General features: G+C 43.2%; 1 protein-coding gene across 3 annotated transcripts in view; it reads left to right on the forward strand.

The window, feature by feature from the left end:
• LOC140573633 (astrotactin-2-like) overlaps positions 1–13,457 on the forward strand; it is a 789,110-nt gene that overhangs the window by 682,286 nt on the left and 93,367 nt on the right. For all 3 annotated transcript variants that reach the window (XM_072693130.1, XM_072693216.1, XM_072693294.1), the window contains one exon: positions 3,887–4,149. In XM_072693130.1, coding sequence (XP_072549231.1) covers positions 3,887–4,149 — 263 coding nt within the window. The remainder of the gene's footprint in view (positions 1–3,886; positions 4,150–13,457) is intronic.

A 13,457-nucleotide genomic window follows, 5' to 3' on the forward strand; every position in this document is an offset into this window, starting at 1 on the left:
GATGTTCTAATGATGAACACAGTGATGGAGAACCACCACCACTTTCTGTTTATTCTAATATCAGTGTTTTACTGAGCAGGTAAACACATACTGGAGATTGGATGAGGATGAGGATATGAAGAAGCACATTTAAAAACATAAGTAGTCAAATTTAATTTATTGATAACAGCTTTATACACTCTTGGTATTCTCTCACCTGGAATGGTTTTCCACAGTCTTGAAGCAGTTTCCAGAGGTGCTGAGCACTTGTTGGCTGCTTTTCTTTCAATCCGGTCCAACTCATCCCAAACCATCTCAGTTGGGTTTAGATGGAGTGATTGTGGAGACCAGGTCATCTGATGCAGCACGACTCCCTCCATCACTCTCATTCCTGGTCAGATAGTTACATAGCCTGGAGGTAGTACATCATTCCATATGTGTTCTTTTATAGTTTTGACGTTTTATTCCAGCCATTTCATCAAACAGGGCTGAGTGACCTGAATCTGCAGACTATCAATGGCATAAAGTCCCAACAGCAATGTGAAAGACTAGTGGAGAGCCGGCTGAGACATGAGAGCTGTGATTGGTCAGTCGAGGTTATTTCACCATAGTGATTTCTGAATGCTCTCAGAGTTCAGATATTAGTACTGTGTTTACATTTCAACTTTGCATTATAATTAGAGAGCTATATATATATATATATATATATATATATATATATATATATATATGCATTTGCCAATAGAATCAGACTCTCTGGAGCAGATCATCCTTAACCCATGGGCACCATGGTGATACACGATACATGGTGAATACTTGGTGTATCAAAAGCGGTGGTCAAAGCTCGAGATGTAATTACTATTTTATAATTAGTTATAAGTTATAATTGAATCTGTATTTATAATAAATAATTTAGTAACTATTATAAATGATTCAGTAACTATTGTAAACGATTCAGTAAATAATTTTAAATATTCCGTTTCCACTATAAATGATTCAGTTACTGTTATAATTGAATCCGTATTTAAAAGAAATACTTTAGTAACTATTATAAATGATTCAGTAACTACAGTAAATGATTCCATGTCTTCTTATTCAGTATCTCAAGTGAATGATTCAGTAAGTATTGTAAATGATTCAGTACTTAATTTAAAATATTCAGTTTCCACTATAAATGATTCAGTAACTGTTATAATTGAATCCATATTTAAAATAAATGCTTTAGTAACTATTATAAATGATTCAATATCTAATATAAATGATCCAGTACTTAATTTAAAATATTCAGTTTCCACTATACATTATTCAGTATATATATATATATATATATATATATATATATATATATATATATATATATATAGATCATCCTTAACCCATGGGCACCATGCCTGATATACGAGACATGGTGAATACTTGGTGGATCAAAAGCGGTGATCAAAGCTCGAGATGTAATTACTGTGTTCTGTAAGTTAATACCATCTTATCGTTCCCATAGTAACGAAGTATCGGACAAACCTCTAAAATCCATTCCACCAATGTCAAAGCTTAATACGACTCTATCAAACAAAACGAGGAGTGAGTCCAAACTTTACGACGGTGGTGTTTGTAGTCACGTCTTGCTGAAATCCCTGCCCTTCACGCTCACAGCTCCTCGTCCTGTCGGCGAGAGCCCAACATCTGCTCAGCCATCACACACACACGTCCAGCACAAACAGTCAACACTCAATTACTATCCCTCTTCCCCGAACAGCGCGGTTTTCTCTCCGCCTGGCTGGGTAAGAAAGAGAAGGCCCTTATTTATCCGTACAGGGACAATTCATCACTCTCACTTATCATTTCCTCTCTAATAGATCAACGACAGTCTCAGATATTTTCGCTCGCAAAAGTGCAGAAAGTACATCCAGATGAGGCTGTGCGAGAGCCAGAGCAGCCGTGTGACGTTCTGTAATGCACCAAAAACTGGGACCTTCTAATGCAGCAAAGGTTCTGGCCTAGTTCTAGCATGGTGGTGCAGCAGGTGGTGTGTGTGCTGCAGAGCTGCAGGGGTCTCTGGTGTACTGCCGTTTCCTCCCACCTCCCAAAAAAGACATGGTAGGTGAATTGGCTATGCAACAATTGCTAGGTGTGTGTGGTACCCTGTGAGGGACTGGCACCCTGTCCAGGGGGCATCCAATGACTTTGCATATGCTCCAGAAAATGAAAGGATGAATGGCTGAGTGGATGCTCTAGTCTCTTAATTGAAATTACAATAAAATTACTCTCTCTAATACAAATGATTCAGTATCTAAAATAAAGGATTCAGTTTCTGCTTTAAATGATTCAGTAACTAATACAAATGAGTCAGTATCTGCAATAAATGATTCAGTAACTACAATAAATGATTCCATGTCTACTTATTCAGTTATCTTAAGTAAATGATTCCGTAACTATTGTAAACGATTCAGTACCTAATATAAATGATTCAGTACTAATTTAAAATATTCAGTTTCTACTCTAAATGATTCGGTAACTGTTATAATTGAAAAAGTATTTAAAATTAATTATTTAGTAACTATTACAAATGATTCAGTAACTACTGCAAATGATTCAGTGTCCACTATAATTTATTCAGTACCTCAGATAAATGATTCAGTCACTATTATTAAATATTCTTAAACATTTCAGGATCTAATATAAATGAATTAGTGTCTACAACAAATGATTTAGTAACTATTATAAATGATTCAATAAATGATTCCATGTCTACTTAATCAGTATCTCAAGTAAATGATTCAGTAACTATTGTAAACAATTCAGTACCTAATATAAATGATTCAGTATTTAATTTTAAATATTCAGTTTCCACTATAAATGATTCAGTAACTGTTATAATTGAATCAGTATTTAAAATACATGCTTTAGTAACTATTATAAATGATACAGTAACTACAATAAATGATTCCATGTCTACTTAATCTGTATCTCAAATAAATGATTCAGTAACTATTATAAAAGATTCAGTATCTAGTATAAATGATTCAGTACTTAATTAAAAATATTCAGTTAATATTCCATTATATATTATTCAGTAACTATTATAACTGAATCAGTATCTGCAAGAAACGATTCAGCAAATGCTGCATATGATTGAGTGTCTACTATAATTTATTCAGTACCTCAGATATAAATGATTCAGTCACCATTATAAATATTTCAGGACCTAATATAAATGAATCAGTGTCTACTATAATTTATTCTATAGTCCAATACATGAATCAGTAACTATAAATGATTTTATAACTATTGTAAATGATTCAGTAACTACTATTCATTATTTTGGGTCTGTTATGATGCATTTAGTGTCTTCAACAAATGATTAAATATCTACTACAAATAAGTACAAATCAGTAAATACAATAAAAGATTTAGTAACTACTATAATTTTAGTAACTTCTTTAAATGATTCGGCATCTACTACAATTGATTCAGAACCTACTTCAAATGATTAAGAATCTACTATGAATGATTCAGCAACTACTACAAATGATTCAGTAACTACTGTAAATGATTCAGTAACTACTATAAATGATTCAGTAACTACTGTAAATGATTCAGTAACTACTATAAATGATTCAGAATCTACTATAAATCGTTCAGTAATTATTATAAAATATTTAGTAACTTCTGTAAATGATTCAGTATCTACTACAAATGATTCAGTAACTATTTAAATGATTAAGAATCTACTTTAAATGATTAAGAATCTACTTTAAATGATTCAGTAACTACTTCAAATGATTAAGTACTGTAAATGATTCAGTAACTACTGTAAACGATTCAGACTCGTTGTTATCCAATCAATGACTCTCTCTCTCTCTCTCTCTCTCTCTCTCTCTCTCTCTCTCTCTTTCTCTTCCCGCTGCAGAGGTGACGGATCAGGGCAGCCGGAGGGACCTGAAGGCTGTCCCGTTCATCAGCTACCTGTCTGATCTGCTGAAGTCCCAGCTGCTGTCGGACGACCTTGTGTCTGGCGTGGAGATCCGCTGCCAGGAGAAGGGCGTGTGCCCCACGGCGTGTCACCTGTGCAGGCAGGCAGGCAGAGAGAGCCCCAGTCCCACCCCTGTCCTGCTGGAGGTCAGCCGCATAGTGCCCCTCTACAGCCTGGTGCAGGACAACGTCACCAAAGAGGTGAGGGAAGCTGGTTTACGTTGTGGAGCTCATGCAGTCAATCCCAGGTCTGCACTGACGTCATTAGACTGGCTTTGCACATCAGTATTACCAGCTTCACCAAACTGGTCAACCACCTGGGTCACAATGATGGACCGGCCCAAAGGCCAAAAGAAGTCATATAAGCTGTGCTGGTCAAGAGCTACCACCTTGAACATCAAGGACCAGCTTGTATCACCAGCAGAAGCTGGTGTTGAGCTGGATTTTTCGGCAGAGCATTAGTGTAGGTTACGATGCAGTTACCTGTTCTTCTTGGTATTTCAGGCAGTTGCTATGGTGTCATTTATCATAGCAACATTAACATATCATTGTGATATAAGAAGAGTGTTGAAATGTTCGCACCCCATTCATTCATATAGGGAGGTTGTTGCTATGGTATCCTAGGTGTTTACCATGCTGTTGGCAAGTGCTACAGTGTTGCACAGTGAATGCAATTGAAATTTTAAAGACGTTGTGTAGTGGTTGCTAGGGTGTTGCTTGGAGGCTGCTAGACAGTTGCTATGGTATCCTAGATGGATGATATGGTGTCTCAGGTGGTTATCAAGTGGTTGCTGCATTACCCCATGTGGTTGGTGGGGTATAGTTGTACTAGTGTGTTTGGATCGTTGTGATATAAGAAGGAGGCCAAAATATTTGCACCCCATTCTTTCCTATAGGGAGGTGGTTGCTATGGTATCCCAGGTGGCTACTATACTGTTGGTAAGTGATTGCCAGATGGGTGCTACAGTGCTGCACGGTGATTGCAATGGTATTTCTGGCAGTTGCTATGGTGTCATTTAGTGGTTGCTAGAATGTTGCTCTGCAGTTGCTAAGCAGTTGCTATGGTATCCTAAATGGATGATATGGTGTCTCAGGTGGTTGTCAAGTGGTTGCTGCATTACCCCATGTGGTTGGTGGGGTAAATTTGTACTAGTGTTTTTGGATCATTGTGATATAAGAAGAGGGCCAAAACTTCCACACCCCATTCATTCCTATAGGGAGGTGGTTGCTACGGTATCCCAGGTGGTTACCCTGCTGTTAGTAAGTGCTTGCCAGATGTAAATGGTGATTGCAATTGGAATTTTAAAGGCGTTGTTGAGTGGTTGCTTAGGTGTTGCTAGGCAGTTGCTATTGTGTCCTAGATGGATGATATGGTGTCTCAGGTGGTTGTCAAGTGGTCGCTGCATTACCTCATGTGGTTGGTGGGGTATATTTGTACTAGTGTGTTTGGATTGTTGTGATGTAAGAAGGGTGCCAAAACATAGACACCCCATTCATTTCTATAGGGAGGTGGTTGCTACGGTATCCAAGGTGGTTACCATGTTGTTGGTAAGTGCTTGCAAGATGGGTGCTACAGTGTTGCATGGTGATTGCGATTGGAATTTTAAAGGCGTTGTTTAGTGGTAGCTTAGGTGTTGCTATTGTGTCCTAGACGGAGGATAGGGCGTCATAGGTGGTTGGCAAGTGGTCGCTGTGTTACCCCATGTGGTTGGTGGGGTATATTTGTACTAGTGTTTTTGGAGCATTGTTATTAGGGAGTATTAGGAGATATTAGGAAGCTGCCAAAACATTCGCACCCCATCATTCCTAGGGGGAAAACATTCAGCCAAATTTCGTTGGTATGCGGAAACCGTATGTCTGGTCATGCAGAATGCAGAAGCCTGAATCCGACACAGTGTCTACAGGGCTGACTGATATCTCGTGGAGTACGATAGGGGTGTTAACCTGCCAGTTCTGAATGAGGTCATGTTTAAAAATATATAATATGGATATTAGATCCCAGCAGCTTCCTACGAACGCATTAAAATGACCACATCCACAGATTTACCACTGTTTTACCGCATGTGCGGCCGTCATTAAGCCTTCTCAGGAAATTAAACAGCTACGAGACTCCTGCCGAAAACAGCCTGCCCTTTATTGCGGGTCATGCCCTGGTCAGCACCCTGACAGCAGGGTTGCAGCTGCAGCGATGAAGCCGTCCAGCAGATGGCGTGAATGGCTTGCGCTCAGAGTGGAAGAGAAAGCGGCCTCTGATCGGAGGGATGTTATGAATAAAGGGCCGACCATGTGAGCATGTGTGTAAGAGGCAGACAGAGAGAGCGAGAGAGAGAGAGAGCGTGACGGCTGTAGAGCCTTGCACCTCATCCTCGTCGAAGACTGAGAAATATGGCATATTCCGTCCTCAGGGAGGGAGCTACTTATTAAATTAGCGGCCCAGTAGCCACTGTATCTTCTGAGTCACTTCTGAGTTAATGAGGATATTACATCGTGTTTGGAGCAGATTGCCATAGCTCTCGTTTTTTTTCCGCATCATCCCTCTCTCCACTGACGTCTAGGAGGATGCAATTAGCCAGCGTCTGTTTGTGCTGCAGTGTTATGAGGCAGACACGAGAGTGAGTCACTAGCCAAATGGCCCGCTTTGGTCCGGCACGTCCCGACAGCTTTTAAACCAGGGGAGTGGGACGCTCTCCTCGGTTCACCTTGGCCTAACTGTGTCTCTACTGTCCAGGGAAGAAGGCTTTCTACTAGATTTTGGAGAAGCAAGGTCAGGATGTTGGATGATGATCACCACCCCACCTCATCATGCCCGACTCCCTTACTCAGCATCCATTTGGTCAGATAGTGTACCTTTGGCTTTGAAAATGAGAGGAAAATAGGTCTAATTGAGTGAGGTGTGAAGATCAGAGCACCATGGCCAGATCCAAGAGAGACCAAGGCTCTCTGAGGCCTTCAAAAAGAAGATCTGGTGGAGATGCAGAGGAGTCTGGGAAGGGGGTTAAAAAGATCTCAGAACTGTAAGAAATCAGACGTTTCACTGTCCACTACATCATTTACAAGTGGAACAGCTGACCAACATGGCCAGATCAGACCGTCCAAGTAAGTTCAGCCCAAGATCAGAACCTCAAGATGGGTAAAGGAGCCTCCAACAGTCCTAAAATCTCATCATGGTAGCAGGTACCGCTCTTGTTGCCACAGTTGATGCCAAAGTACAGCATCTATGGATCTGTAGTGTGTATATATATATATATGTGTGTGTGTGTGTGTGTGTGTGGGTGTGTGTGGGTGTGTGTGTGTGGGGGGGGGGGAATGAAGGCTTCAGTCTGTGTCACTAATAACAAAAAGCTGGACAGTGAGGGAGAATAACGATCAATAGCAGACGGTCTCTTGTGGCAGACTGTCAATAGATAAACAAACAGAAAGTCCACAGTACACACTCTACACACACACACACACACACACACACACACACACTGACATGCTCACAGACACTCATACACAAGCATACACTCACACAGAGCAGACTGAGGCTGGACTCGTTCAGAAGGTAGTGAGATGTGGAGGATGTTATTGATGTTTTAGGCTCTGGAGAATGATCAGATGCAAAGAACCCAGGGTCCCTAGATAGGGTCCCCCCATTCTCTGGCACGGAGGGGCCAGGGGACATTGTTCTGAGGCTGTTTTCCAAATCCAGGCCCTGGAACATCAAGATACGGGTGCTTTCCCTGCTGTAACCCACACAGTTAAAGCACTGGGAGATGGGAATGTGAAGAACCTTTACATTGGTGAAGAACCCTTATGCAAAGCGACGGTTCTCTAGACCTTTGAAAGGTCCCTCAAACTCACTTTCTAGCTCCTTTATTTTTAAAGAGCCTATGGTCAGCATGGTAGAAGGGTATAACGGCCTCCAGCACTGAGCTGTGGAGCATCTGGAGTGGTGGAGCTCAATTCAGCACCAATAGGATGGGTTAGAGTTGAAGCCATCCATTCTCGTGTGGCTGAATGCAGTCAAATCCTCACAGCAGTGTTCCAAATTCTTGTAAAGACCGTACAATAGATAGCACACCTAACAGAGTTATTCTGGTGCCAGGCTTGAATCAACTGAATTGAGGGTAATAAGGGTGCTACAGAGGCACCCTTATCAGCCATAACATTAAAACCACTGCCAGGTCCAGAAGCACCTGTCAGGAGGTGGATAGTGAATAGTCAGTTCTTGGAGGTGATGGGCAAGGTGGGCAAGCATGAGAATCATGAGAGCCACTTTGACAGGACCCAAACTGGGATGGCTAAGAGGACTGGAGGGTCAGAACATCTCCAAAACATCAGACAGGTCTTGTGAGGTGTTCCTGGTATGCAGTGGTCAGTAACTACCATAAGTGGTCCAAAAAAGGACCACCAGTGAACCGACGACAGGATCATTGGTGCTCATGGAGGCCCCATCCACCTCACAACCTACAGGACTTGACGGATCTGCTTCTAACATCCTGGTGCTCCAGATACCACAGGCCACCTTCAGAGGCCTTGTTCAGAGGCCTTCAGCCTAAAGCAGTTTAGCTCCACCCATTCACTGTCTTTACAGTAGTAGTAGCCAATCAGAACAGGGTTCCTTTGCATACATCTTCCTTATAGGTACTGCTTAATAGCAAGACCCACCTGTTTGTTTAACAGCAGTTTAGCCCCGCCCACCCACATTGTTACACAGCATTCCAGCAGTTATGGACTATATAAATTTTAAATGCAACACAATACTGGTAGCCAATCAGACGAGAGGTCATTTACATACATCTCTCTTAAAGGTGCAGTAACAAAACCTGGTCTGTCCAGCCTATAGCAGTTTAACTCCGCCCATTCGCCTTGAAGTCATAAAGTGTTCTAGCACAGACAGACTGGCTTTTGCGATGCAATGCGATGCGATGCAATGCCAAGCAGCTAATCAGAGCAGAGCTCATTTACATATACTTCTAGACTCACAATGCAGGGACGTTGTCCTTATTGTCCAACATAGCTCTTGTGTTTCTTCAGGACCTGCATCTGATTAATCAGTGATCTAGCTTCACTGGACATTGCCAATGATGAGCTCACAGTTTCGACCATCAGGATGATGGACAGCCCCTGCCCCGAGCTATCTGGACACTCCGGAGCGGACGTGAAGTGAAGCTGCTCCGTGCTTTGGCAGAGGGAGGAACGGGACGGGGCAGAGCCTGTCATTTCGACTTAGGCAGGGTGTCCAGCAAGCGGACCTACCTGCGAGGTTGCTTACAAGGCTGCCTGGATTCTGATGAGGCATGTCAACCCTATCGCTGTGTCAATCTGACCGTGGTGGAGCCAGGCCGGGGTCGGATTACTATCGGGAATTAGTCGGCTGCTTCCTTCAAAAACATTGTACCGGAAAAATAGGAGCGAGCGGGATCAAAAACACCCACCCGGCCAGGCTTCTCGTGTGACAGTCCTGATCCTGTTTTCATCACGGTGGCCCCAACCAACTGCACACACACACACACACACACACACACACACATACACACTCACACAGTGTGAGCTCTATGCATCTCCATCTCCGTAGCTCCTGTGTAAAGCAACGATGATAGGGGTTTCTTATAGGATTTGGGAAGAGGAGGCTTTGGGGAAGGTTTTCCCATACCTCTGCACTGTTGAGACCCTTCTTATCTTTAATTAACCCTTGGAAGTCTGTCCCTATACGGAATTATCCGGAACGATAATCCAACAATACAACGACACTAGTAACACCCAACCAACCACATAGGGTACCACAGTAACCACTTTAGGCATCATGCTTGCAACCACCTGAGGCACCAAAACAACCATCTTGAATGCCACAGCCATTTGCTAGAGACACCCAAGCAACCATGAAGCAACGCTGTAGCAACCATCTAACAACATCACAGCAACCATCTGGGATACCCAAGCAATCACCATGGTAACCATGTTTCTCAGTTTCCACATAGCAACAGATATTATATCGATTTTTTGTGTTTTTTTGTGTGAGTGCACTATAGACCCCTGTGGGGCGGCCTAAGCTTCTGGCCTTTGTTTTCCTTCCATTACTTTTACTTTTCTACTTGAAGTCGTTCTGAAACCAGTACTTTTACACTTTTACTGGAGTAAAAAGTTTCAGTTGATATTTCAGCTTCTATAGAAGTCTTGTAAACCCTTGTATCTTCACCTGACACCTTTGCTCCAATTCCACATTGCTTTCCCATTGAGACGCACTGAAGTTAGTCAAGACCCAAAGCAGCACCTTCAAGACTGTCTATTAGATTGCAACTTCTCAAAAGTTGCTAACGCTCCAGCGTTCAGTTCCAGCATTACTGACAGCCATGCTGCCCCCACACTATTATCACCCTGTTAGTACCCTCAGAGTGAGAGTTCATAGAAACCCAGTAATCCAGTTTGTGGTAGGAGTGGATTTCTCCTAATGAAATCTCGCTCTTGGCCGGTGACACAAAGCAAAGAGAAAAACAAGCAATTAGGCTTCAGTCAGATATCCCTGTTTACTGATCCAGATGAATGAGCGCACTGATAAACCAATAAGGCCGTGTTGGTGGAGGTTGCCAATGAGGCGCTCGCTGTCACGACCCGGCGGGATGATGGAAGGCCCTTCAGCAAGCCGCGCTGTGCGCTGACTCACAACGCTGTATATCTCTCCAAACGGCTGTCAGAAGCCGCTCCCCAGGCTGCTTTCTGCTTACAGACACCTCGTTCGGAGCCTGCGGAAGTTCTCGGTGCTCGGAGTTGACTCCCACTTTGTCTGCAAAATATGTCAAAAGCAATCCTGATTGAATTAGGAGCTTATCGGGAGACTTCCCTCCCTTTTCACAATCCTTCACGATCCTTCTATGTGTCGGGGCGATAGGGTTTGCGGGAGACGAATGGGTGGATGTTAGTTACCCCTGGAAAAAGTGCTTAGCCAGGGCGCAAGGCGCTCAAAGGCACGGCAAATCCCATAAATTCACTCTGGTAGAAAGAGCTCGATAGTGCTAGTCATAGTAGAGTTTCTAACTGCAGTGCCCAGGTGTTAGGCAGAAATCCTTTTCCCAGGACATGAATGAAGGCCAATTTCATTCTGGTCGATAGGGACGGGGGAGGAAATCCGCTTAGAGCGGTGGTCCGTACTGTGTTTTTTTTTTTACAGTGGGCACAGCCTCAAGCCCCTGTCATTAACTGATATCGTCTTTAGGTCTCTTAACTATTCACCACATGCTAGAGGCTTACAGTGATCTTTCCTGAGTATTTACTGTGCAAATGTCAGAGATCACCCCTCATTTCCTTATTTCACAGTTAAAACAGCCATTAAGGACAAGTCCTCCCTTTTCAGGAGATGTTTCTGAGGAGATCGGATATGAGATCGGATATGAATCCACCTGCATACGGAAGGAGAAGGTCAAAGCTTCCAAAACTGGAGTTCAAAAGTGGTTCAAATATACAGAGAAAGCAAAACCCCACAGCAACCACCTGCAAGAACTAGTAGACCACCAAAATCTCCCAAGATCAGATAAACAGCACTTCAAGCTTTCATTTTTCAGCGAGATGAGCCAATCAAGTTCCACTCGCTCTGTCTGATCAGGTCGGAAGACATCTCCAGGTGTTAGTGTCCATCTATTCACTGTGATAGGACAGACGAATTAGACACTGAGACTGGAGACTGACCACCCTCAGAGTCCAGACCTCATCATCATTGCTCTGGAACTTCTAAAGACTCTGGAAAGGCCCACTAAGGCCCTCACACAGAAGCTTCTACATTGTTTGGAGGACGCTTGGGCTCAGAACCAATCCGTTAATGATTTGAGTTATTCTCATATTTACTCATTTTCATGTTTCAAAAATACTCTCATAAATATTAGCCATAGTTCTTAACACTTCTCACCACATTGGTTCTGCTTCCCTTCTGTTTCTTATTTTCAGGAGCCATGCCGGCAGTCTTTCTAGACATGCTGAGAATTCTGGGCATGTATGTTAAGCAATATATCCACTAGAGGGCAGTTCAGAGTCAAAAGGTGACGGTGGAGGAGGTCATGAGAATGTACTTACCAAAGAGGCAGCGATGTAAACGGCTGTAAACTGTGTAAAAAGGGCTACTGTATGTTTCTTTGCTGTCGCGTCCATATGGCAGCAGTTGTGTTTCGCTTGAACTGTTGGCTACACTGCGATACACTGCGATATCTAGTGGTACTGCCCGGTCCGTCTGTATCCTCATACTTTCAGAGATCAAATACGGATGTGATGACCACTGAAGGCTCTGTCCGTATCCGTATTGAACATTAAGCATAAATGAGCTTTAAGACTGTCTGTTTTTTGGCTGAATTTAAATAATGACATAACCAAGACCTGGCTGTAAAACGGGCCAAATCTAACACCCCAGTAACAATACCAGTCTTATAGCATCCAGAGAATTCGACCCTTTCTCTCTAGAGAGTCCCAGGTGCTCATTCAGTCTCTTGTCACTTCAAGACTTGATTACTGCAGCTCTCTTCTGACTGGTCTCCCTCTGCACACCATCAGACCCCTGCAACTGATCCAGAATGCAGCGGCACGGGTCGGGTCGTCTTCAATGTTTCTAAGTTCAGCCATGTTCAGCTCCTCCTCTGCTGCGTTCTCTCTTCACTGTAGCTTCCTATAGCTGCTGCCCAGGTCATCAGATTCAACCCCTGACGCTGGCCTACAAAGCCAAGACTGGACCAGCCAGCCCCTCCGTACGTGATGGCGATGGTCAAAAGCCCGATCTGTACCAAGAGCCCTTCCAGCTTCAAGTACGGCTCGGCTTGACCCGCCATCCTTTAAGATCCACGGAAGACGAGCGTCCAGACTTTTTTCTGTCCTGCACCGAAGTGGTGGAACGAACTTCCCCTGGGTGTCCGAACAGCAGAGTCCAACGCTCACTGTCTTCAAACCCAGACTAAAGACCCTCCTCTTCTGAGAGTACTCAGGTTAAGAGAAGAGTATTATGGTCTCCATATTAACTTGTGTTTAGTAGAGTCTAAGATTAGAGGATCTTTGAGTTATTAGTCTATTTAACCTTGCTGAGGTTCTTCTTGAGTAAATGGTGAAGCACTTTTGGATAAGAACGTCTGCTAAATGCCGTAAATGTAAATTCAGCCAACAATTTATTGAACTATTCATTTATTGATTATTAATACAAGTAAATTACTTGTGTAAAAGAACCATTTTAGAGGTTTCTTAGGTTTTGTTCCCATAGAGACAACAGATAATGCTGTATCATGGGCACCAAAAAGCCCAAGAGCTCATAAGTGCTGACCACTGGCTTATAGCCTCCTCCGGTGAAGTCACTTCAGCATCAGTGTCTCCCGTATCCCCTCGTGAACTTTGGGTTCAGCCGAAGGTCTCGCTTCCTGGAAGACGCTTTGGAGAGGTTCCTAGAAGCAGGGCACATTTCCCGTTCTACATTAACCTGAGTGATAGGAACAACCCCATCACAGAGGTCCCTCAGCTCTCGGGGTCGTACTCGATGAATCAATCACTCCGGACGCCTGGCC

The sequence above is a fragment of the Salminus brasiliensis genome, chromosome 1 (assembly GCF_030463535.1).
Source record: "Salminus brasiliensis chromosome 1, fSalBra1.hap2, whole genome shotgun sequence".
Classification (NCBI taxonomy): Eukaryota; Metazoa; Chordata; class Actinopteri; order Characiformes; family Bryconidae; genus Salminus; species Salminus brasiliensis.